This window comes from Aquarana catesbeiana, linkage group LG01 (assembly GCF_042186555.1).
Source record: "Aquarana catesbeiana isolate 2022-GZ linkage group LG01, ASM4218655v1, whole genome shotgun sequence".
In the NCBI taxonomy this organism is placed as follows: Eukaryota; Metazoa; Chordata; class Amphibia; order Anura; family Ranidae; genus Aquarana; species Aquarana catesbeiana.
The window spans coordinates 826,121,391-826,145,665 of NC_133324.1; the positions used below are offsets into that span (position 1 = coordinate 826,121,391).

At 44.3% G+C, this 24,275-nt stretch overlaps 1 protein-coding gene across 2 annotated transcripts in view; it reads left to right on the top strand.

The window, feature by feature from the left end:
• The window catches only part of CNGA1 (cyclic nucleotide gated channel subunit alpha 1), a 114,668-nt gene that overhangs the window by 53,040 nt on the left and 37,353 nt on the right, over positions 1–24,275 (top strand). For both annotated transcript variants that reach the window (XM_073608481.1, XM_073608482.1), the window contains 4 exons: positions 3,573–3,689; positions 9,528–9,644; positions 10,705–10,767; positions 12,385–12,420. In XM_073608481.1, coding sequence (XP_073464582.1) covers positions 3,573–3,689; positions 9,528–9,644; positions 10,705–10,767; positions 12,385–12,420 — 333 coding nt within the window. The remainder of the gene's footprint in view (positions 1–3,572; positions 3,690–9,527; positions 9,645–10,704; positions 10,768–12,384; positions 12,421–24,275) is intronic.

A 24,275-nucleotide genomic window follows, 5' to 3' on the forward strand; every position in this document is an offset into this window, starting at 1 on the left:
TACGTAACAATGCCACTCTCAAGTGCACCCAGCACAAAGATTTTCCAGCTTGCTGGGCCACAATCTAGATGCCAGCAGCCTGAGAGCGATTGTCACTGGGCTAATTACGCAATTAACCCTTTAACTGCCACCACCCCTGTTTAGATCGAGGCTCATGATTTTAGCAATACCAATTATAATTTTAGAATAAGCTTCTGCAACACACACTGCCAGACAGGTCTGCTCAGAGGCCTTACTCTACAACAGTAGCACTCTTCAAGAGGCAGGTTCGTCTATAGCTTGCATTAAGAGCTTTGGAGACAAGGTTAACACTTTTCATCATAAGGATTTATTATGAAAAGGTCAAAGTTGGTGCAAATAAAACATTTACAGAAAAAAGATGTTTCAAAGAGAAAGGGAAGAAGAATACTTGCAATTGATGTCCGAGGGTTGATCAGAGTTCGATCGATGAGCTAGGTAATCGGTTCTCAAACTTGGCAGATGCTCCTGCTTGGATGGTAAAAGGAGAACTGACCGTTGTCTTGGCATCTCCTCTTTTCTGTCAGATCAAAGGGGTGTTGACAGCGACCAGTGACCAATCGTCTGGTCATCTTGTTTAGGGGTTGGTTAATGGGGTTGGTTAATGGGAGGTCTCCACATTCATGACCATGTCCCAGGGACACTTTGTGATACATATTTATATCTCTGCATATACAGTGGGGACGGAAAGTATTCAGACCCCCTTAAATTTTTCACTCTTTTTTATATTGCAGCCATTTGCTAAAATCATTTAAGTTAATTTTTTTCCTCACTCATGTACACACAGCACCCCATATTGACAGAAAAACGCAGAATTGTTGACATTTTTGCAGATTTATTAAAAAAGGAAAACTGAAATATCACATGGTCCTAAGTATTCAGACCCTTTGCTGTGACACTCATATATTTAACTCAGGTGCTGTCCATTTCTTCTGATCATCCTTGAGATGGTTCTACACCTTCACCAGTCTAGCTGTGTTTGATTATACTGATTGGACTTGATTAGGAAAGCCACTCACCTGTCTATATAAGACCTTACAGCTCACAGTGCATGTCAGAGCAAATGAGAATCATGAGGTCAAAGGAACTGCCTGAAGAGCTCAGAGACAGAATTGTGGAAAGGCACAGATCTGGCCAAGGTTACAAAAAACTTTTGGTAAAGAGAGGTAAAGAAGAACCCAAAGATCACTGTGGCTGAGCTCCGGAGATGCAGTCGGGAGATGGGAGAATGTTGTAGAAAGTCAACCATCACTGCAACCCTCCATTAGTTGGGGCTTTATGGCAGAGTGGCCCGACGGAAGCCTCTCCTCAGTGCAAGACACATGAAAGCCCGCATGGAGTTTGCTAAAAAACACCTGAAGGACTCCAAGATTGTGTGCAATAAGATTCTCTGGTCTGATGAGACCAAGATAGAACTTTTTGGCCTTAATTCTAAGCAGTATGTGTGGAGAAAACCAGGCACTGCTCATCACTTGTCCAATACAGTCCCAACAGTGAAGCATGGTGGTGGCAGCATCATGCTGTGGGGGTTGTTTTTCAGCTGCAGGGACAGGACGAGGGAAAGATGAATGCGGCCAAGTACAGGGATATCCTGGATGAAAACCTTCTCCAGAGTGCTCAGGACCTCAGACTGGGCCGAAGGTTTACCTTCCAACAAGACAATGACCCTAAGCACACAGCTAAAATAACGAAGGAGTGGCTTCACATCAACTCCGTGACTGTTCTTGAATGGCCCAGCCAGAGCCCTGACTTAAACCCAATTGAGCATCTCTGGAGAGACCTAAAAATGGCTGTCCACCAATGTTTACCATCCAACCTGACAGAACTGGAGAGGATCTGCAAGGAGGAATGGCAGAGGATCCCCAAATCCAGGTGTGAAAAACTTGTTGCATCTTTCCCAAAAACACTCATGGCTGTATTAGATCAAAAGGGCGCTTCTACTAAATACTGAGCAAAGGGTCTGAATACTTAGGACCATGTGATATTTCAGCTTTTCTTTTTTAATAAATCTGCAAAAATGTCAACAATTCTGTGTTTTTCTGTCAATATGGGGTGCTGTGTGTACATTAATGAGGAAAATAAATGAACTTAAATGATTTTAGCAAATGGCTGCAATATAACAAAGAGTGACAAATTTAAGGGGTCTGAATACTTTCCGTCCCCACTGTTTATATTGTTTACAGACTGCAAATATCCATATTATTGTTCAGCGTTAGATTTCCTTCAAAACAGATATAAACATGCCAGGTCTCCAATGTCTAGTTTACCTAGGAGGAATAAGGGGTACCAGCGGTTTCCCATATGATCTGACGTTGGGGTGTCTGGACTTAAAATGTTACAAATTATCTGAGGAAACTAAATATGTCCATATTATGGCTGTGCTATTATTAATTTGGAAGTTATGAAACATGCTGAAATTTCAGAACTATCCCAACTATTTAAGCTTTATTTGCATTAAGGTATTGGTTCTCTGGATTGAGAGAGTGACAGTTTTATGATAGGCCTGGACATCCTGCCAGGCTGACATTAGCTGTTTTTTCAGACCTAGCCTGGTCCTGCTTTTTCTATGTTGAGATAACAGCTCTTTTGAAGTATAAACCTATGAATTCCTGGAAATAAGAGAGGAGGGAGGGAGTTTAGATTTCTACTGCAATGTTAAACTGTTAACCAAGCTGTCATGGCTGCCCTAAGATTCTCAAACAACATGGCCACTAGCTACAGCTTTTCCCGTGTCCAGTACGTGATATCGTTACACCTTTGGTTCTAAGAAAGCTTTATTGAGCTACACAGACTGAATCAGTGGAGGATTACCTTCTCAACACAACCTTCTAGGTCTAGGTAGAGTATAAGCCATTTGTAAAACCCTTATACAGTACTGTATGTGCTGTGTTGAATGGCCATGCATTGATTTATTTTCTAGCTCATTCTAACCCATATACTTACCAGTTGTATGTATTTAGACTCAGTTCTTTATTTCCTCCATGTTGATTCTATAGGTAGCAGTTACTGCCCATTATTTTTTTTTAAGTGCACTGTGGTTAGGTAATGAGAGAACATAGCAGTAGCTGCCTGCTTGGAGAACCCACTTGCCTAAATGAAACCAACTGAAGCATATTAGTAGGATTAAGTTACTCCTTATCCACTTCTGTTTGTAAAATTCAACATGAGCCACTGAGCACTGTAAACAATGATAAAGGAAAACGTGAAAGGAGCCAAAAAGCTAAACCTGCAGGCTAAAATGAAGAATACTAAATATTATTGTGCAATATTTCATATTTACTTGACTTAAAAATAATAAAAATGTTATTCCTGACTATAATAAAATACAGTATATGCAAATCCACTACACACTATCCTCAACCCAACACCTTACCCTTTTTTACAATCATTAGTTTTTTTGCCAAGCTAATACTGAATGACTTTAACTTACACCTTTTTGGTTCTTTTTTGTATTTATATTTTGTTTTAACATGGTGTATGACTAGTAAATGATAAAATTCCACATTTATTTTAGGATATAATTTTATCTATGTACTGATTTTTTTCTTTATTAGAAAGAAAATTACAATGGCCAAGGTAATCAATACTCACCATACGTATGGCACAGTACCTAAAGTATCAATACAAGATATGGATGAAGAGATCATAAGAATGGAAAATGGTGAATGCAGGTACAGCTTACATTTATTTCTACATATTGAATTCTTAAAAGATAGGAAGTGCTTAATGAATCAACATCTATATCATAATAATTATCAAAAACAAATCATTTTTTGTGTGCCAGGTTTATTACAAGCAACGAGATGGTGGGATGTTGTGCACAGTACTGTCTCAGTACTATTATGACAAAGCCAAAAGTGAAAAATAGCACAATACATTTGTAATCAGCAGGAGATACAAATGTGGAACAAAACATTGTTTATATAGAGAAAGAACCGCGCTAGAAAAGATATATCTTTGAATCAAAACAAAAAAGCAGCAACATACAGTGCAACAATACAAAAGTCCAATATAGTATACAGAAACTGCGCTAAAAAAGAAGAAAAAATGTCCAAAAGACTTTATCTGTGGGCATCCAACAGAAGCACTTAAGGTCTTGCAAACACCATAATGTGTACATAAAGATAAAGTAAGGTGCCCAACCACCGTGGCTGTAAATTGCGCTTACCAAACAGCAAGCAGTATGAGCAGATGGCTTACAACCCAGCCAGGGCCTTTTAGATGTAGTAAATATTTCAGCTCTCTCCAGGCTCTGATCGCCGTTCCCTCAGTATATACACCAAAAAAAGAAGAAAGAAAGAACAAGAGAACTGGCCATAGTGTAGTATGTCTGGGCATCAAATAGGGACACTTAGATTGCAGCAAACACCCTGATGTGCACTTAAAACCAAAGTGAGAAACCCGACCACCGTAGCTGTAGCGTGTGCTTACCAAATCACAAGCTTTATAGGCAGATGGCTTACGACCCAGCCTGGGCTCTTTCAGATGATGATGGAAAGTTAGTATTTTCACTCGCTGCAGCTATGAGATCCGTTTCCTCAATATACCGCCCAAAAAGGAAAAAAACTGGCCATAGTGTAATACACCCAAAACAGCTTTAATAGAATAAAGTATTGCACTTACAATTTAATAAGTAATAATGCCGCGTAGTTGCATATAAAAAGCCGGCCGGCATAACAAACATAAAACGGAGCCCGTCCTCCTCATCCAGTCACGTGGTAGCGTCACTACGTGCGTCTCCAGACGCGTTTCGCCAATCGGACGTTCTCAATGGGGATGAGAGGGGGTCCCCATTGAGAACGTCCAATTGATGACGAAACGCGTTTAGTTTAGTATTCATTTTGGCAAGTCAAAAAAAGGAACCTAATAAAGCAAAAAAAAAAAACAGACTTGTAGTTCTCAGTGGACTAAGATTGTGGTAATTAGTGCACTATGTGTCCATTGACACTTCCTCTAGCTTTCTAACAGAAAGTACAGAGGCAAGGGCAGAAAGCTGGAGAAAGAGTGTGCAGGAAAAAAAATAAATGCCCATTTATTTTTCAGCAGGAACCATCCGAGATTCGAACCAATAATGGTCAACCACTAGCGATAATCACTGTCTTCTCCCAGGAGGGACGGCTTCTCTCGCCTGCCCCCACTGGAAGCAGACAATTGCTTAGCAGGTGTGATTCCCCTGTCAGCACTGTCTGTATTGATGGGGGAATCATGCAAAATTTGCACCGTGTATGGCCTACCTTAGTCTTTAAAGTCTAATTCCATGTTTAATGTTCCTTTAAATTGTTTCTTCAGGCCAAGGGGGCCAATTAGAGGAAGCTTTGTATTTATTCATAGAATACAAAGCTCCTCCTGAATAGGAGCTGAGCATCGTTCGGCCAGATTCTATTTTGTTCCAAAAGTGGAACGAGAAGTTCCCATCCCACTGCTGGAACAAAATACAGTACCTACAGTTAATACAGCACGCCTAGCAAGTGCACCCTGTTAGTACAGTACATAGTTTGTGCCAGTTTGGCCCAAATAAACAATTTAATGACACACAAAAGGGTCGGTACACACTAGAACGCGGTTCGGGAAAGGCGTGTTCAGTGCATGTTTTTTGCACTGCCTTTGCAATCTGCTGCAGGCCCCAATACATTGTTAATGGCACCCTGATTGCAAATGGAGTGCGTTTGCAGGCACCAGATCAGATGGCACCACAGTATTATGTAATTTGGTGTGGAGCATTTTTCAAAAACAGTGCTAGCATTAATATTTGTGCTATCCAATTGAAATGAATGGGCTGAAAATCAGACAGCAGGGGATTGCACAGGAATGGCACAGGAACGTGTACTGTGTTTCCTGTGGGATTCTAGTGTGAACTAGCTTTAAAAATGGAGATGGCCAGAAGGCTGGTTTAACACAGATGTTCCCTTTTTTAGTTCAGTTTGGTCACTTTTTTTTGTAAAAAAACAGATCAAAAACTAATACGGATGTCAATTTTTACATCCGTTTTCACATCCGCTGAACTTCAAACACTATATATAGCTGGTTGCTAAGGAGGAAGCCGGGAAGTCCTTAACAACCGATGAGTCATCAGCAGTCATCGCAAAAAAAAATGGCGTGCCCCCCCCCCCCAGCTCCATGCCAGGACCTTCAGGTCTAGTATGGATTCGGAGGGGACCCCCACCATAAATTTTTTTTTTAAATGGCATGGGATCCCCCCAAAATCCATAACAGACCCTTATCCGAGCATGCAGCCTGGCAGGTCAGGAAAGGGGGGGACAAGCGAGCAGCCCCCCCCTCCTGAACCATACCAGGCCACATGCCCTCAACATGGGGGGGTGGGTGCTTTGGGGCAGGGGGGCTCTGTGCCCCCAACCCCAAAGCACCTTGCCCCCCATGTTGATGGGGGCAAGGGTCTCTTCTGAACAACCCTGGCCAGTGGTTGTCAAGGTCTGTGGGTGGGGGGGCTTATCAAAATCTGATCCCGCCCCCCCAAGTGAATGGGTATCGGGTACATACTACCCCTACCCATTCACCAAAAAGGGGCAGTGAAATGTAAAAAAAAACAAGAACCAGTTTTTGACATTCCTTTATTAATAGCTTTGTCTTCTCCCGGTGCCGTCCTCTTCACCGCCGTGTCTTCCCACCACTGTCACATAACAGGGGGCGGGCACTCCAGGTGACGTCATCGGATAGCCATGCCCCATGGCTATATAACAGATGCCAGACAGCGGATGACAACCCAACGGAGGAAGAACAGTGGCTTTTAAATTTTTTTTGCGAGTAACCGGCGGCGAGGGAGAAGACGGTGGTGGAAGAGAAGGCATCGGGGAAGACAGCAGGGAAGAGACAGCGGCCCCCAGATTCTAATAAGCCCCCAGCCCGCAGACCCCGACAACCCTGGACGGTGGTTGTCTGGTATGAACCTGGGGGGGACCCCACGCCGTTTTTTTTCACAATTTTTTTTTTGCCGGCTGACAGCTGATGACTCATCAGTTGTTAAGGACGCAGCGGCCGGCTTCCCGGCCCCCTCCTTAGCAACCAGCTATATACATTGTGTTTAATGAGGCGAAAAAAAAAGGGTTTTAAAACGGATGTCAGCGGATCGTCCACTAACATCTGTTTTTCATCCATTACATTTTTTTTATGAAAGAAAAAGAGAGGGTTTTCTTCCATCTTAAAAAACGGGCCTTAGCAGAGATGCATGTTAGTGGATGTCAGCGGATTATCTTCCGCTAATGTCCGCTATCTCATAGAGATACTTATATGTCCGTTTTTCATCCGTCAATGAACGGATGACAAATGGACAAACGGAACGCCTGTGTGAAAGGGGTCTTAGCCTTTAATTCTCAGCTCTATACATTTATTAGATCAGTCACTTCACCACAATATCTGCCTGCCTCTAAACGTCCCTGCATGTTAGCCTATGTGTTCATGCACACATAGACTTTTTAGAGGCAGGAGACTTTAGGGGCAGAAAAAAAACCCCACTGCCACCAGTGTGTCAGTTTGGCAGAAAAATGATTGACGCCTGTTAACGCACATTTAGTGCTTGAACGTTTATTTATTTTAATGGCCAAAATAAATTACTATTCTGGCCAATGAATAAATTAACACATAAGCGATTAACGTGTCTAAATGCATCTGAACTCATTACACACTTTTAGAAATGTTAGGTGTTTTTTTTTTACCAAAACACTGCTGTCAGAAGGAAAGGCTTCTAGGAGAGTTGTTAAAATGTCCTGCGTGCATGAGGCCTAATCTACAAGTTTACTATTTTTGGAAAAATAAGGGGGGTTACTGAATTCTTTCTGAAAGCAAACTTGTTCTTTGCTAATGCAGGACCACATCATTACTAGCATACAGCTTGCCTTCACTTGTTGAATTGCTGTTAAATTGATGTTTAACCCTTTTGCTTCCACCAATGTAGAAAATATGGCAGAATAGAACCCCTTGCAGCTAGCCAGTTCAGAATCTCTTACATTTCCTACATTCTGCACTTTGCTTTAAAGTGTTGCCTGGTAACAGTAAAATCAGTCTATATATGCAGTAAAGCATGCTTGTTATACTCACTCTGAAACCTAAGGAGTTAATCCACTGCATTGTTTAAAAAGGCTGCTTGATGCTCTCTTCTCTTACCTTCCCCTTCTTCCACTGTCTCTAATCTATCTTCTGATAGAACAGAGCCTTGGGGGCAAGCTGCACATGCTCAGTTTGGTGTGCATTGCTAGAGAGTTTTTTTTTCTTAGGAGAGTGCATGTGATCAGCACAGGGCCAATCAGCACTGTCCAGACAGAGGGTCAGGGGTCCTGCACCCTCATGGGACAATCAGGGGAGAATGAAAACTCCTCCTACAAGCTTTAACCAGACACTGATAGAAGTCACAAGACTGCTATATACTGTTGATGAGAAAAGGTATTTAGGGTTTATATTTACCAAAATAATTTAATTTCCATGTTCGGTGTACTGTGGGAGACCAGATATAATGAATGCAGGCTCCTGTGTTTAGTAACACTTTAAGCTCAATAGTCTCTTCGGTAAAATGGTCTCCTTTGACTGTTGTGGTTAAATGAATAGTTATGTTCACTGGCTGGCAAGTCGCTGATCGTAACCATTCACTCAAAATTTGACTACCTCCGCCACCTACCATTCTGCCCAACATTGATTCAGCCCACTTTGCTCCATTCTGTGTCCCCTGCATGGCCCACTGTCTCCACTGGGTCCTCTGATCCCCCTGTTGTTCTTACCCGTGCCTGTGGCAGCAACGACATTAGACTGTGCAAGATAGTGGGTACCCAGTGAGGAGAAAGTGATAGGAAATTTCCCTTAAAGCTGAACTCGAGGATAAGCAAATGTTGTCTAAATACAAGAGGCAAGTGCATTCTTCCTTGAATCTTAGTTTGCTTTGTGTACCTGTATTTCTTTCAGATCTGTGCAGTAATCAAGTATGAAATTTTGCCTCTGTGCAGGAGTTTTCTGTAATACAGACCAGTCACTGCTGCTCTCTTTTCTTGTGCAGGGTGACTGGTCTTGTACCCGCCCCTTCCTGTAGTTTTCTGCAGGTAATTAGTAGTGGGTGGGGCTGCTGGGCCCCTCCCACAGCTCTGTTCTCTGTATAGAGAGTTCTGTTGGTGCACACAAAGTAGATTTATATCATTAGTGGCAACTGAGGAATATATTTCAGTAAGAGTTTTTGTGCCCGAAATTCAGCTTTACCAGAGGGAAATAAATCTTGACAGAGCTTTTACCCTTCCCTGCTCTCAGATTTTGGGGGTTTTAGTTGGGCTTTAATGCCAGCAATGGATATGTATACACTAATTATAAGTGAAAGAAAAAAAAGGTTGTTTGGGTTTTCTAGTGACATAATGATAATAAGCTCTAATGAGATTTGGTCAACTGTTATCGAAAACATTAATGCAAACCCAGCCTGACATGAAGGAAAACTGTATTGCCAAAACAGTCAGACATTGCTTGAGCACAATATGTTTGATGCAACATTGGTTTCTTTTATTTGTCTGATTCAAATACAGATTACTAAATAATCCAGAAGTGGACAACGATGGCTTGCATACAGAAGGACATACAAAATGCCACAGTATATATTCAACCAAGAACCGAGTACACGCTGTGACTGCAGCGCTACACAGGTATGTATAATTCAGACTTTATTGCAAATTTTACTTTAGTGACCATTACATATTATTGCCCAGCTGGCACTCAAACACACTCCTAAGTGGAAGCATCTGTTTGTATTATCACATGATCAGTCAGTATTGTTAAAAAAACTGCACCCCTGCCATTCAAACATTTTTGAAAACTACCAAAAATTAAACACCCATTGCAGGAGATGTCTGTAATTTAACTTTAACCTCTGTGCAGAATTCTGAAAAACTGATGAACCGATGACATAATGTTTTGACAGTTTTAGAAAGGCATAGTAGCTGCAGACTGTAATGGAACAGTAATTTTAATAACATTCTATTAAAAAATGTTTTTTTTTGTGGTAACTAGATATGTTTCCTTGACAAGAAAGCATAGATAATATTGTTCCTTCATTATTATTCAGAAGCGAGAGCCACGTTTATATCTTTAGCTAGATGAAGGTGAGAGGAAAAGAACAGCCAAACTGAGCAAATGCCCATGTTCCCAATTATTTATGAGACTCTAGTCCAGGGTTTCTCAACCTCTTAATTATGAAGGAACCCTCTAAATAACTTTCCAGTCTCAGGGAACCCCTCGCTAAAAATGACTATATCTACAACTCCTGATACATTGGTGCGATGGTCATTGGGAAGAATGCTCCATACACTTTGGTCATTGGGAAGTATTACCCCTTACAGATAGCTTAAAAGATCAATGGTGTCAGTGGAAACTTATTTGAGAGGCAGAAATTGCTCATTGCTCAAGGAAGCCCCAGCAACCTCTGGAGGAACCCCAGGGTTCCATGGAACCCTGGTTGAGAAACCCTGCTCTAGTCAAATTAGTCAAACCCTCTGTGATTGTATTTGTGTGTGTTTGGGGGGGGGGGGGGGGGGCTCTTCTCTATAGCAAGAAAATTTCAGCATAATAAAGTCAAGTGACACCAGTCCCCCTGACAGTACCCCCTGACAATTGTGTTGTGAATTTGAGAGAGAAGAAGGTATGATAGGTACTGATAGTAGATACTGTATTACTGTATTTTAATCCCAAATACTGTCATTTCCATAGGGAGCAGCACCTTCCTGGTACTACAGCAGTCTGCAACACCAACAACAACAACAACAAAGATGAGTGAGTATTCTGATGTGCTTTTGAAAGGTGACAATTAATGTAGGAATTTGAAAAATCTCAGGCTGTCCATACACAGGCTAAATCTTCACTGAATTCAAAAGAAAATTAAAGTGCAATGAATCAAATGATAAGTGTAATATTCTAGGTAAAATGGTCCTTGGCCACCAACAGAAAAGGGATGATCAGCTGAACCTATTTTGCAATTTGTGCAATAATTTCTAAAGGCAATGAGTAAATAAAATAGTTTATAAGAGAGAGCAATTAATCCAAAATGATAGAAAACAATATCCCTAAAAATTATTCATTTTTATTTTGGCAAATGTTTTTGGTTGTATGGCTGCTCTGCATTACATTGCTAATTAGGATTTGGTAAAGACCAAATAAAGGTATTTAAAGAATATGTCAGGGCAAAATACTGTAAAACACAATTGCAGTACATGAACATTACTCCATAGTTAATCCCTTTAAAAACAGTTCAAGTACAGAAAAATACCCCTTGATGTGTCAGGATTACACTCAGCGTAGGAGTCCTGTTGTAGGTGGACAACATGCAGACATTTTGTGGACTGAGTGGTGCTGGCCCTGCCAAGTTTTTGCTAAACTTCTAAAATCCTCCCACTTTCAGATCTTTTTAACATGGACATTAATCATTCTGTAGTCCTTGAATAAGAACTAGGAGGGCTAACTACTCTCCTTGAGATAACACAGGAAGTGTACACAGGAACCAGGACAGCTCTGTTCTTACTGAACAGACATAACCACATATTTTCTGTGATAGATTTACCAGGCCAAGAGGGAACAAATAGGAGATGTTTAATGTTAGGGTTTACATACACTAGAAGTCACGATGACATAGCACATCCATAAAAAATTGCATACTTAGACCGGCCATACATGGCCGGTTCAGCAGGAAGATTTGAACTGTTAATGGGCAGGCTGAATGTACCAAGTTGATCAATGAACTTGGGTACAACCACTAGCTGCTGCTATAGCTGCTAGCAATATTCACTCTTCTCCCAGTGGGGGCGGGTACCCCCACTCGCCGGGAGCAGACAATTGCTCAGCAGGAGGGAATCCCCAGTTAGCACTGTCTGTGTTGATAGGGGAATCATGGTTGCAGGGAAGAAATTTGCACTTTATAAGGCCTGCCTTACAGGTAGATTGGTGATGAATGTATGCTTGTCCAGAGCATGGATGGGAGGGGAACCCGTGCTCCAAAATGGACATTTCCATACAGAAGATGGCTGGCTTACCCCTACAAATAAGCCGATCTGCAGAGAAAATTCTGACCAGATTCCTCACTCATCAACTAGAGAAGTGCATATAATTTAATTTTTAACATTTCTGCTGTATGTGTAGTACATGCATATTTCGATAAATGATAAACCAGAAATCCCCCTTCTCAAATCCTTCACATTCTCTAGTGTGTATCACTATGAACTTCAAGCATAAAAGCACTTAAAAAACACATTGCTAGAAAGCTTGCAAAAATGTGTAATTTTTGTATGATTAAGTATTGCAATCATGCTTTTGCTTATGTACATATAATGTTTAAAATATGAGATTCCACTGTTACATCAAAGACAGAGAATTCTTACAACTCTTAATATTTTTCAGAGAGGAAAAAAAGAAAAAGAAAAAAGAAAAAAAGAGGTATGTATAAAAAAATATTTGGATGTCTCTGATTTGTCATCAGAAAGAATAGTTCTGGCATACAAATGTATAAGAAAAGTATATCTGTGTACATGTATACAGTGGGGACGGAAAGTATTCAGACCCCCTTAAATTTTTCACTCTTTGTTATATTGCAGCCATTTGCTAAAATCATTTAAGTTCATTTTTTTCTTCATTAATGTACACACAACACCCCATATTGACATAAAAACACAGAATTAGATAGATATTTTTGCAGATTTATTAAAAAAGAAAAACTGAAATATCACATGGTCCTTCAGACCCTTTGCTGTGACACTCATATATTTAACTCAGGTGCTGTCCATTTCTTCTGATCATCCTTGAGATGGTTCTACACCTTCATTTGAGTCCAGCTATGTTTGATTATACTGATTGGACTTGATTAGGAAAGCCACACACCTGTCTATATAAGACCTTACAGCTCATAGTGCATGTCAGAGCAAATGAGAATCATGAGGTCAAAGGAACTGCCTGAAGAGCTCAGAGACAAAATTGTGGCAAGGCACAGATCTGGCTAAGGTTACAAAAACATTTCTGCTGCACTTAAGGTTCCTAAGAGCACGGTGGCCTCCATAATCCTTAAATGGAAGACGTTTGGGACGACCAGAACCCTTCCTAGAGCTGGCCGTCCGGCCAAACTGAGCTATCGGGGGAGAAGAGCCTTGGTGAGAGAGGTAAAGAAGAACCCAAATATCACTGTGGCTGAGCTCCAGAGATGCAGTCGGGAGATGGGAGAATGTTGTAGAAATTCAACCATCACTGCAGCCCTCCACCAGTTGGGGCTTTATGGCAGAGTGGCCCGACGGAAGCCTCTCCTCAGTGCAAGACACATCCAAGCCCGCATGGAGTTTGCTAAAAAAAAAACATGAAGGACTCCAAGATGGTGAGAAATAAGATTCTGTGGTCTGATGAGACCAAGATAGAACTTTCTGGCCTTAATTCTAAGTGGTATGTGTGGAGAAAACCAGGCCCTGCTCATCACCTGTCCAATACAGTCCCAACAGTGAAGCATGGTGGTGGCCGCATCATGCTGTGGGGGTGTTTTTCAGCTGCAGGGACAGGACGACTGGTTGCATTCGAGGGATAGATGAATGCGGCCAAGTACAGGGATATCCTGGATGAAAACCTTCTCCAGAGTGCTCAGGACCTCAGACTGGGCCGAAGGTTTACCTTCCAACAAGACAATGACCCTAAGCACACAGCTAAAATAACGAAGGAGTGGCTTCACAACAACTCCGCGACTGTTCTTGAATGGCCCAGCCAGAGCCCTGACTTGAGCATCTCAATTGAGCATCTCTGGAGAGACCTAAAAATGGCTATCCATCAACGTTTACCAACTGTCATGAAGATCCTGCCAGTAACTGGCAGATTAGACCCATCGGTGCACGATTGCGGGCGTCTATGCGCACGCGCACATGCACTCGTTAGTGTCTGGCGGGTTATTTAAACCTGTCTGACACTTGCTTCATTGCTGTTTGCTCTGCAGCTCTGTGTATGTGTTCCCTGAAAACCTGATATCTGCTCCTGTTTTGACCCGGCTTGCTTTGAGACTGTTCCTGTTATCCGCCTGTACATGACCCTTGGCTTGTTTGACGATCCCTCTGCCTGCTCCTTTTGTACCTCTGCTGCCAGCCTGCTTCCCGACCTGGCCTGTCTGACATTCCTGGACTTCCATCCAGTCTGCTGAGCTTGTCTGCTGATCCATCCAGTCTGCTGGGCCTGTCTTCTGAGCCGTCCAGGCTGCTCACCTGTTTGCTGATCCATTCAGTCTGCTGGGCCTATTTGCTGAGCCGTCCAGGCTGCTCACCTGTTTGCTGATCCATCCAGTCTGCTGGGCCTGTCTGCTGAGCCATCCAGGCTTCTCACCTGTCTGCTGATCTATCCTGCCTGCTGTCCTGTCTGCTGAGTTGTCCAGTCTGCAGTTCCTGTCTACTGATCCATCCTGTCAGCTGTGCCGGCCATCTGATCCTTCTGCTGTTGATCCTGCCAGGGACTCATACCACTCTGCACTCCTGCACCCCTGTCACCACTACCAGGGGCCCTCGAGTCGGAGGTGTAGGAGAGGCCATCCTCTGCAATTTGGGCTCACCCTTTAGGTACGTAACAGTAGCAAAGAGCCATGTCTGAGCCCAAGCAGGGAACCTCTCCTATGCAGGAACTTTGCACTTAGCAGGCCTGACCCAGGCTGTCAAAAGCCTTCAGGAAGGATACACCCGGTTGGAGGAACGGGTCCAAGTACTATCTTCTCCCACTGGAATCCAAGGAACCCCTCAAGCCTCTACCTCTTCGGGGCGTGGCTTGGCAATGGCGCTGTGAGGCTGCTTTCTCTGGGAGCTCCGTGCCTCGCTTAGGCTGAGAACCGGATCTAGCGCACGTACCGGCATTAAAACTACATGTCCATGATGGACAGACCTCCGGGATCACCCGCAGCTAACAGAACCGCGGACATTGCTGCCTATTTTCTGCGGAATTCGGCAACTCCGTCACAGGCCCCAGAGTCCAAGATGGCGCCGCCATGCACTGGCAATGTAGGCACAGCATCGCTCAAGAAGACAGGCAAGGGGCTCTCTAATGCCCTACAAGGTAATGGGTCTCTTCCTAACAGACCGGACTCCCCGATCCTGTCCCCAGAAATCCCAGGGGCTGATAGCTGTTCATCCATACAGTCTGCTAGCACCCAGGAGCAATCATTCCCTGAATGCTGGAAAGGGATAATCGCCCTCCTCCCCACTAAACAGGACATTACTGAATCTGCAGCTACTATTGTGAATACCCTGTCTAAAGAGATCCATGATCTAAAGCAGAGAATAGATACTGTAGACTCCAGGGTATCAGAAGTAGAAACATCTGCTTCTCTGCTGGAGTCAAGAATGTCAGACATTGAAAAGGCTCATGTGGATTATAAAAGGTGCCTGATCCTGATGCAACTTTCAATAGATGATGGCGAGAATCGCAGCAGGAGAAACAACATCAGAGTGCGCGGCCTGCCTGAAGCCACTTCAGGCAGTGATCTCAGAGCAACGATTGTGGCCATATTCAATCGACTACTGGACAAGCCCCCTACAGCGGAATTAGAACTGGACCGCGTGCACCGCGTGCAGGGTCCTAGGGGAGGAGATGATCTCGCACCAAGAGACATATTGGCGAGAGTCCACTATTACACAATTAAGGAAGAAATCCTGAGAAGGGCATGGTCCCAGGGCCCCTTGGACTTTGATGGGGCGTCGGTGCAATTTTTCCCTGATCTATCGTGGCTCACCCTGCGCATGAGAGGCCAAATGCGACCATTGCTGGAAGCAATCAGAACGACAGGAGCCACCTACAGATGGGGTCACCCCTTCCACCTGATCGTACTGAAAGGGAACAACTCGTTTGTGCTGCGTTGGCCAGACCAACTACCGGACTTGTTCAGGTTCCTGGCGATCCCCGGGTTCTCGATACCCAACTGGTTGGACTTCCCGATCACCTTCAATAGCTCGCGATCTACATCACCAAGACCTCAACGAGCCAGCAGACGACAATGGCGCTCAAGATCCAGGACAACTCCAAGAGATAATCCTACCTCGCCGGAGTCTTAATCGAGCGCAATGGCCCGGAAGGCTACTTACTGAGAAGCAAAAAGGGGACTCCTGTGGTCCTCAGAATTCTAGACCACACTGATATCCTTTTCTTTTTGACCGCACAGAAAATCCTCTGAGTTTTATGAGTAGGACATAAAGTGATTCAGGGGTATATTATATGTATGTTAGAGGGATTTTTTATTTATTTATTTTTTTTTTTACTCCTCCGCAAGAATGATGACGTGCATTAGATTGGTGTTTTGATTTAAATCCTACAGGGGGGTCTCGCCGCACCTCCACCTCATTGTTCCACAGTTTTATTAAGGGCAGTTTTGACACCCTTTGTTATTTTTCCTTTTTCACTTTTCATGTGGGACATGGGGTGGGGGGGTAGGGGGGACTCTAATTCAAAAAGGCACGGAGTCGTATTTGGTTTTTTACCCTCTTGCTCCTTGTCAAGAGTGTTAGTTGCAATACTTATACTATATTAGGAATGTTGGTTCACATAGACCTCTTAGTTGATATACACTCCATTTTAGGCGGTTGCATACACACAATCTGAAGATTCTATAGCATAGAATCAAGTTGTTTATGGATTCTTATTTTGTCTTCTGTCTATAACGGTAATAGTCAGGTATTGCCCATCATGCCGGTTCTCTCCTGACGACACGTCTCCCGTTGTGTCGCAGAGTCTAGTCTTCCACACCCACTAATAGGAAGCGCATATTTGCGCAAGGCTTAACATAGCAACAGTTGGATAATTAATTTATCCTTCCTAGTATTTTTCTTCATTCTTTTTCAACTCCATTTCCTCCTTTTTTCTAGCTCTCCGTCCTTCCCTCTATATCTGGTCTTCCCTTCCCTCCCCACCCCAGCTTTCCACCCCCTTCTTTTTCCTTCCATTAACCCCCCCCCCCTTTTTATTTATTTTTTTTTTAATTTTTATTTTATCCCTTCCTTATACCTCTCCGAGTTATTTTTACCCTCCCCCGATTTGGTATTGGTGTGCGACATGGCCCCCCCGGGAAGGCCTCCGGAAACATACCCTGGAGGGGAGATTAAATTTACCTCCCTCAATGTCAGAGGCCTAGCTACACCGGAAAAACGCTCCAGACTGCTTTCAAATCTCAAAAAAACACGCACACAGGTGGCGCTCATTCAGGAAACGCATTTCAAACAGTCGGCAGTCCCCAAACTCCGTAACAGGGACTTCCCCAATGTATACCATGCTCCCTCCCCTCTATCGAAATCAAAGGGGGTCAGCATATTGATAGCCAGATCACTGCCGTGGACGCTATTAGAGGAGAGAGCTGACCCACTTGGCTGATTCTTGCTCTTAAAAGGCAAAATCAGAAATACCACAGTGACCCTAGTAAACGTATATTTCCCTAATTCTGACCATCTGTCCTTTTTACGATCTCTCATTCCCTTAATCTTGGATTTCCGGGAGGGTTTATTCCTGATGGGCGGGGATTTCAATTTTGCTCCAGAACCATTACTAGACGTATCAAGAGGGGCATCTCATTTGTCTTTTTCATACCTTAAAAAACTCAAGGTAGAATTGACCAATCTACAGTTAGTTGACCCCTGGAGGATCATGCACCCTGGTGAGAGGGATTTTACCTATTTTTCTGCGGTGCATGGTACATACTCCAGGATAGACTTCTTTCAGATCCAACATAAAGATCTACCGTATGTCACCGCATCCCAGATTGACTACATTTCCCTCTCTGACCATGCCCCTACGCATGTGACCCTTTGCTGGGATACAGAACTCAGGTCCCCGCCGACTTGGAAACTAAACGAGTTACTACTACAAATCCCCGAGGTACGGGAGGAGATAGGCAGGGCATTGACCAATTACTTCTCAGAAAACATAGATCCCTCGCTGTCTCCATTGACAGTTTGGGAGGCCCATAAGTGTATAATAAGAGGGGAATTAATTAGGATTGGGGCAGCGAAAAAAAGGGAAAGGACTAAACAGATTGACCTTTTGATCTCCCAGGTGCGGACTCTCGAGCTACTTCACAAGAAGTCTCTAGCGGAAACACACCTCAAGGCTTTATTGAAGGCCAGGGGTGAATTGAAAGACCTTTTGTACCATAAAACGGTACAAAATCTGGCCTGGGCTAGAAGGTCCATGTTTGAATTCTCTAACAAGCCAGGTACTATGCTTGCCAGACTACTTCGTGGCCCGAGACAACGCACCTATATTCCCTCTATAGTGACCTCACAGGGATCTACAGTCCACACCTCCAGGGATATAGCTAATGAATTCGCTGCATACTACCAAAAATTATATAACTTACACAAGGGGGAACATGCTGAGCTTTTGACAGAAAGGGAGGTGGCAGCGGGTGAATACATCAGGTCTTCGGGTATGCCTACTTTGCCAGCTGATGTAGGAGACTCCCTTGAGTCGAACATCACCCCTGAAGAACTCTCACTAGCCTTGGCTCAAACGAAGCCAAGGAAGGCACCTGGGCCGGATGGCTTCACCCTGACCTACTACCAGACCTTTGGGTCTAACTTATCGACACACTTTCTGAAAGCCTACAATGCATTAAAAGAGGGGGGCATCAATATGGTAGACTCCCTACGGGCATTTATTTCTTTGATCCCAAAAGAGGGGAAAGATTCTAGCCACAGCAGTAATTACCGCCCGATTGCTCTACTAAACGTGGATCTTAAATTGTTCTCCAAAATTCTGGCTAACAGAATACTGCCACATATCCCACATTTGATCCACTTTGATCAGGCGGGGTTCGTGCCGCTGAGGGAGACGAGGGACAATACCATAAGAGTCCTCAACCTTATTCACGAAGCTCGGTCCGTCAAGAAGCCTTTTCTGCTACTTTCTACAGATGCAGAGAAGGCTTTTGACAGGGTGGCCTGGCATTTTATGCGGGCCACTCTGGAACATATTGGTGTTGGCCCAAACATGAGAGGCTGGATATCGTCTCTCTACTCGGCTCCCTCGGCGGTGGTAAGGGTCAATGAGTGGCGGTCGGACTTTTTTGACATTTCTAACGGGACGAGACAGGGGTGTCCCCTGTCTCCACTGGTTTTTATTTTGACTCTTGAGCCGTTCCTGTGTAGCGTCCGTGGGAATCCCAATATAACTGGGATCACGAAGTCCTCTGGACATCACAAAATCGCGGCCTTCGCTGACGATCTAATTTTCTTCGTCTCCAATCCACGAATCTCATTACCTAACATCTTGGCAGCTCTACGGTTGTATGGCGAAGTCTCAAATTTCAAGGTCAACTGTGCCAAGTCCGCAGTGTTGAATATCACAATACCAGCCACGGAAGCAGTAAATATGAGCAAATCCTTCCCGTTTCGATGGGCGGAGAAATCTATCCGCTACCTGGGGGTGGACATCACTCCGGACTTGGCGCACCTGTATACATGTAACTTCCAACCCTTACTCCAGAGACTTAAAATAGACCTTCGGACTTGGCACAAACTCACTTTGACCTGGTTTGGGCGATGCAACGCCCTGAAAATGACAGCCCTACCCCGGGTTTTATATATACTTCAAACATTACCGATAAAATTACCAATGACCTTCTTTAAGCAAATACAGTCCATTGTGAGGGAGTTTATCTAGTCTCATAAATACCCCAGAATAAATATGCAAACACTGTCCAGACCCAAGGAGAGGGGGGGCATCGGTTTCCCAGACATCTCCCGGTATTACCGAGCTGTACACCTTGCCAGGATTGTTGATTGGCATTGCAACAAGGATTCAAAACAATGGGTGGGAATGGAAATTGAGGACTCCTCTATCCCCTTGCTCTCGTCCCCGTGGCTCTTGTCCCCACTCCCAGAAGACCAGAAAACCCACCCGCTAATAGGAGCTACCCTTCAGGTAGCGAGGAAAATATTCCGTAATACGGATATATCACCGTTACCTTCCCCCTTGACACCTATCATAGGTAACCCAGATTTTACTCCCGGACTTACAAGCCGTAGACTGAGACAATTAATTACTTATGAGAAACAGTCTCTGGGTGAGGTTTGGCCCCAGGGGGAGCTGCCATCTTCTTCCACCATCTCTAGACTTACAGAACCTCCGTTAGACAGCCTCAGTACCATCCAGCTTAGACACTTTCTGCAGACCCTTCAGAAGGCTCCCTATGTCCCACGGAGCCACACCCCTCTGGAATCTCTGTGTAAATCGGGGGAACCGATAAGACACGCACTCTCATTTCTATATAGCCTCCTCACTACTCAGGGAGAGGACAAGACGCCAGAGTTTCTATTGAAGTGGGAAAGAGACCTAGAGACTCAGTTTACCACACAACAAAGGGAGAAGATCTTGGCTTTGGCTCACAAGTCCTCGATTGCGAGTCATTATCAAGAATCGGGATACAAAATCCTGACCAGGTGATATAGAGTCCCATATATGTTACACAAAATGAACCCTACGCTCTCGGATAGGTGTTGGAGGTGTGGCACAGAAGTAGGAAATATGCTACATGTCTTTTGGTCGTGTCCGGTTCTGAGACCCTTTTGGGAGGAGGTGACTTCGACCATTCAAAGTTTGACCTCGGTCGAACTTAAAGACAACCCAGCTGCATGCCTTCTACACCTAACCACCAGACCTACTAGTAAATACAAGAAAACTTTGACAATGCAACTCCTGAACGCAGCGAGAGCCTGTATTCCCGTGTTATGGCGGGATCCCCTCCCACCTACTAGGGCCCTGTGGTACTCGAAAGTAAACTGTATTCTACGTATGGAGGAACTGACTGCAACTCTACAAAACAAGGAGGAACAATTTATGGATAAGTGGAGACCCTGGAGGTATTTTGTTGGTACTAACGCATATCTTCAGGAGTTGGCACAAGCACAAACTTAACCTACTTGAGAGGACATCCCCGTAGGTATTATTAAAACAGACACCTGTACTTGCCCCTTTGGGGTCTGGCAGGTGGGTCCGATAGGGGGGCGGTGTCGCAGCCATGCCATTCCAACCCCCTTCTTTGACCTCATCTCCCCCTCCCCCCTAAGCCCTTCCTGTCCTTCCTTCCCCCACTTTCCCTCTGACTCTTTACTATACCCCCTTTTCTCTGTTCTTTTGTACTGATAAGCTCACCAGGTAGCCGTGGTGACGGCGTTAACGAATTAACGAGAACATGTTATTCACGGTGAGCAGGAAACACATGCTCGTATAGCATTAGACACATCTGTCTTAAAATATTTTAAGCATTACATTATACATCAATACTGTTTAAGATCTGTTCAAGGTTTATACAAGGAGGCCCATTTGTAGGCTACCTTGCTTTATTATGTTTAGGAATGATGTATAGTTGGCTGGAACACACATGTATTACCCCACTTGTTTGGTGGACAACCTGATCTGGGTCTACGGTCTCAATCTACTGTATCCTAAACATGTTAATGTATGAAAATGTATGACCTGTTTTATACTGGACTATGTATCCATGCCTTCTTTATAATAAAATAAAGGAATTAAAAAAAAAAAAAAAAGCCTCTACCTCTTCTACAGGCACCGCATCCTCTCCTACGGTGGTGATGCTTCCGCCTGAACCACGTGTCCCCACACCCGAAAAAGTTGCTGGGGAATGTAGCAAATTCAGGGCGTTTCGCAATTCCTGTGAACTGTACTTCGCCCTCCAGTCACGTACCTTCTCTTTGGAAGCCACCAAGGTGGGCTTTGTCGTCTCTTTACTGAACCCCAAACCTGGGCCCATCACCTCCTGGAACAGAAAGCCGATGTGTTGACCAACCTTACCACCTTCTTCAATGCCATGGCTCAAGTGTATGAAGACCCTCCGCTTTCTGCAACTGCCAAAGCCCTTCAGCAGGGGCGCCAGGCGGCGGAAGATTATGTGGCTGAATTTCGGCGGTGGAGCGCAGACACTGACTGGAATGATGCTGCGCTCCGTTACTAGTTTCGCATTGGGACTGTCTGACCCTTTGAATGACGAGCTAGCCCGAGTTGGTGTACCCCAGACCCTAGACGCATTAATCAATCTTGCCATACAGATTGACCGGCGGCTGAGGGAACGTAGGTCGGAAAAAGCAACTGGATTTTCCCAACCAACCTGGATGTTACCTAGAGTGCCCAGTCACCTGCATCCAGCCCCTACCTCTCAGTCCACTTCTACAATGGACACTTCGGAACCCATGCAGTTGGGGGTGCTTCGCCCTTCTCTTACTATGGAAGAGCATCAACGCCACCGGGCAAATAATCTATGTCTCTACTGCGGGGAACCCGGACACTATGTCAAGAATTGCCCTACTAAACTTCGTAAGTGTTTCCGAAAATCTCCTGAATATGTGCTTACTGGAATCCAGACCTCTCTTATCTTGCCCTCTCTATCTCTTTGCAGCTTCCAGGAAAGACTCTGTCAGTGCCAGCCATTATTGATTCAGGAGCCTGCAGCTGCTTTATGGACTCATATTTTGCAACAAGAAATCAGATTCCTCTGCTTCCTAGGACCCAAAGACTGTTCGTTCACCTGGCTGATGGGTCCACTATTAAATCTGGACCGGTTACCCAAGAGACTTCCCCTTTGCCAGTCATCATTGCCAGTGCCCACCATGAACTGTATCGTATGGACATTATCTCCTCACCTCTGTTTCCTGTAATTCTTGGAATGCCTTGGCTACAAGCCCACAATCCTGGTGTCAACTGGGCCACAGGGGAGGTCACCTTCTCCTCTCCTTATTGCCAGCAATTCTGTGCCTCAAAGGACCCCCATGGGCCCTTTCCTTTGCTATGTCTGGACACTGAAGCTGAGCTATGCCAATCTGTCCCGAAAGCCTACCATGACTTCATTGACGTGTTCAGCAAGAAAGGAGCAGAAACTCTACCTCCCCATTGGACTTATGATTGCCTTATCGAGCTCCTTCCTGGGGCCGAAATTCCCGAGTTAGAACAGTTGACCCTTAAGGACTATATCGATGAAAACTTAAAGAAGGGTTTCATTCGTCCATCCACTTCCCCGGCAGGTGCGGGTATCTTTTTTGTAGAAAAGAAGGATCACACACTTCGGCCTTGCATAGACTACCGTGAGCTAAATAAAATTACTGTCAAGAACCGGTACCCCCTTCCCTTGGTCCCCGAGTTATTCCAGAGACTGGGAGCAGCTACTATCTTTACTAAACTTGACCTTCGAGGAGCCTATAACTTGGTCCGCATCAGGGAAGGAGATGAGTGGAAAACGGCGTTCCGCACCCATTTTGGGCACTTTGAGTACCTAGTAATGCCCTTCGGGTCATGTAACGCTCCTGCACGTTCCAGTATTTTATTAACTATGTTTTCTGGGATTATTTAGATCTGTTTGTCATCGTCTAATTAGACGATATTCTAATCTTTTCTTCCTCCCTAGATGCTCATCGCAGACATGTCAGGTGTGTTTTGACACGACTTCGACAGCATGGCCTGTACGCGAAGTCAGAAAAATGTGAATTCGAACAAGAGAGTATACCATTCCTGGGATTAATCATCTCCATAGAAGGTATCAAGATGGATCATGCAATACTTGACTGGCGAGTTCCTGTTGACAAAAAAGGAATCCATTGTTTCGTTGGATTCGCTAATTTCTACCGGAAATTCATTAAGGGGTTTTCTGCCATCATTGCCCCTATTACCCAATTAACCAAACTGGGAGTTCGCTTCCATTGGACTCCAGAAGCTCAAGTTGCCTTCGAATCTCTCAAAGACACTACCTGCCTGGAGTTTGCATGTTCTCCCTGTGCCTGCGTGGGTTTCCTCCGGGTACTCCGGTTTCCTCCCACAATCCAAAGACATGCTGGTAGGTTAATTGGATCCTGTCTAAATTGTCCCTAGTATGTATGAATGTGAGTTAGGGACCTTAGATTGTAAGCTCCTTGAGGGTAGGGACTGATGTGAATGTACAATGTATATGTAAAGCGCTGCGTAAATTGACGGTGCTATATAAGTACCTGAAATAAATAAAATAAATTGTTTACATCTGCCTCCGTTCTAAAACACCCTGATTCCACCCTGCCATTTGTACTTGAGGTAGATGCTTCTGAGATCGCTGTTGGAGCAGTACTCTCCCAGCGCCAAGGAACCAAGGCACTGCTCCACCCGGTAGCCATCTTCTCCTGCAAACTTTCGGCTGCCGAAAGGAATTACGATGTGGGGGATCTGGAACTGCTGGCAATCAAATCTGCACTTGAAGAATGGCGGTACTTACTTGAAGGAGCAACTCACCCAATCTTGATCTTCACTGATCATAAGAACTTAGA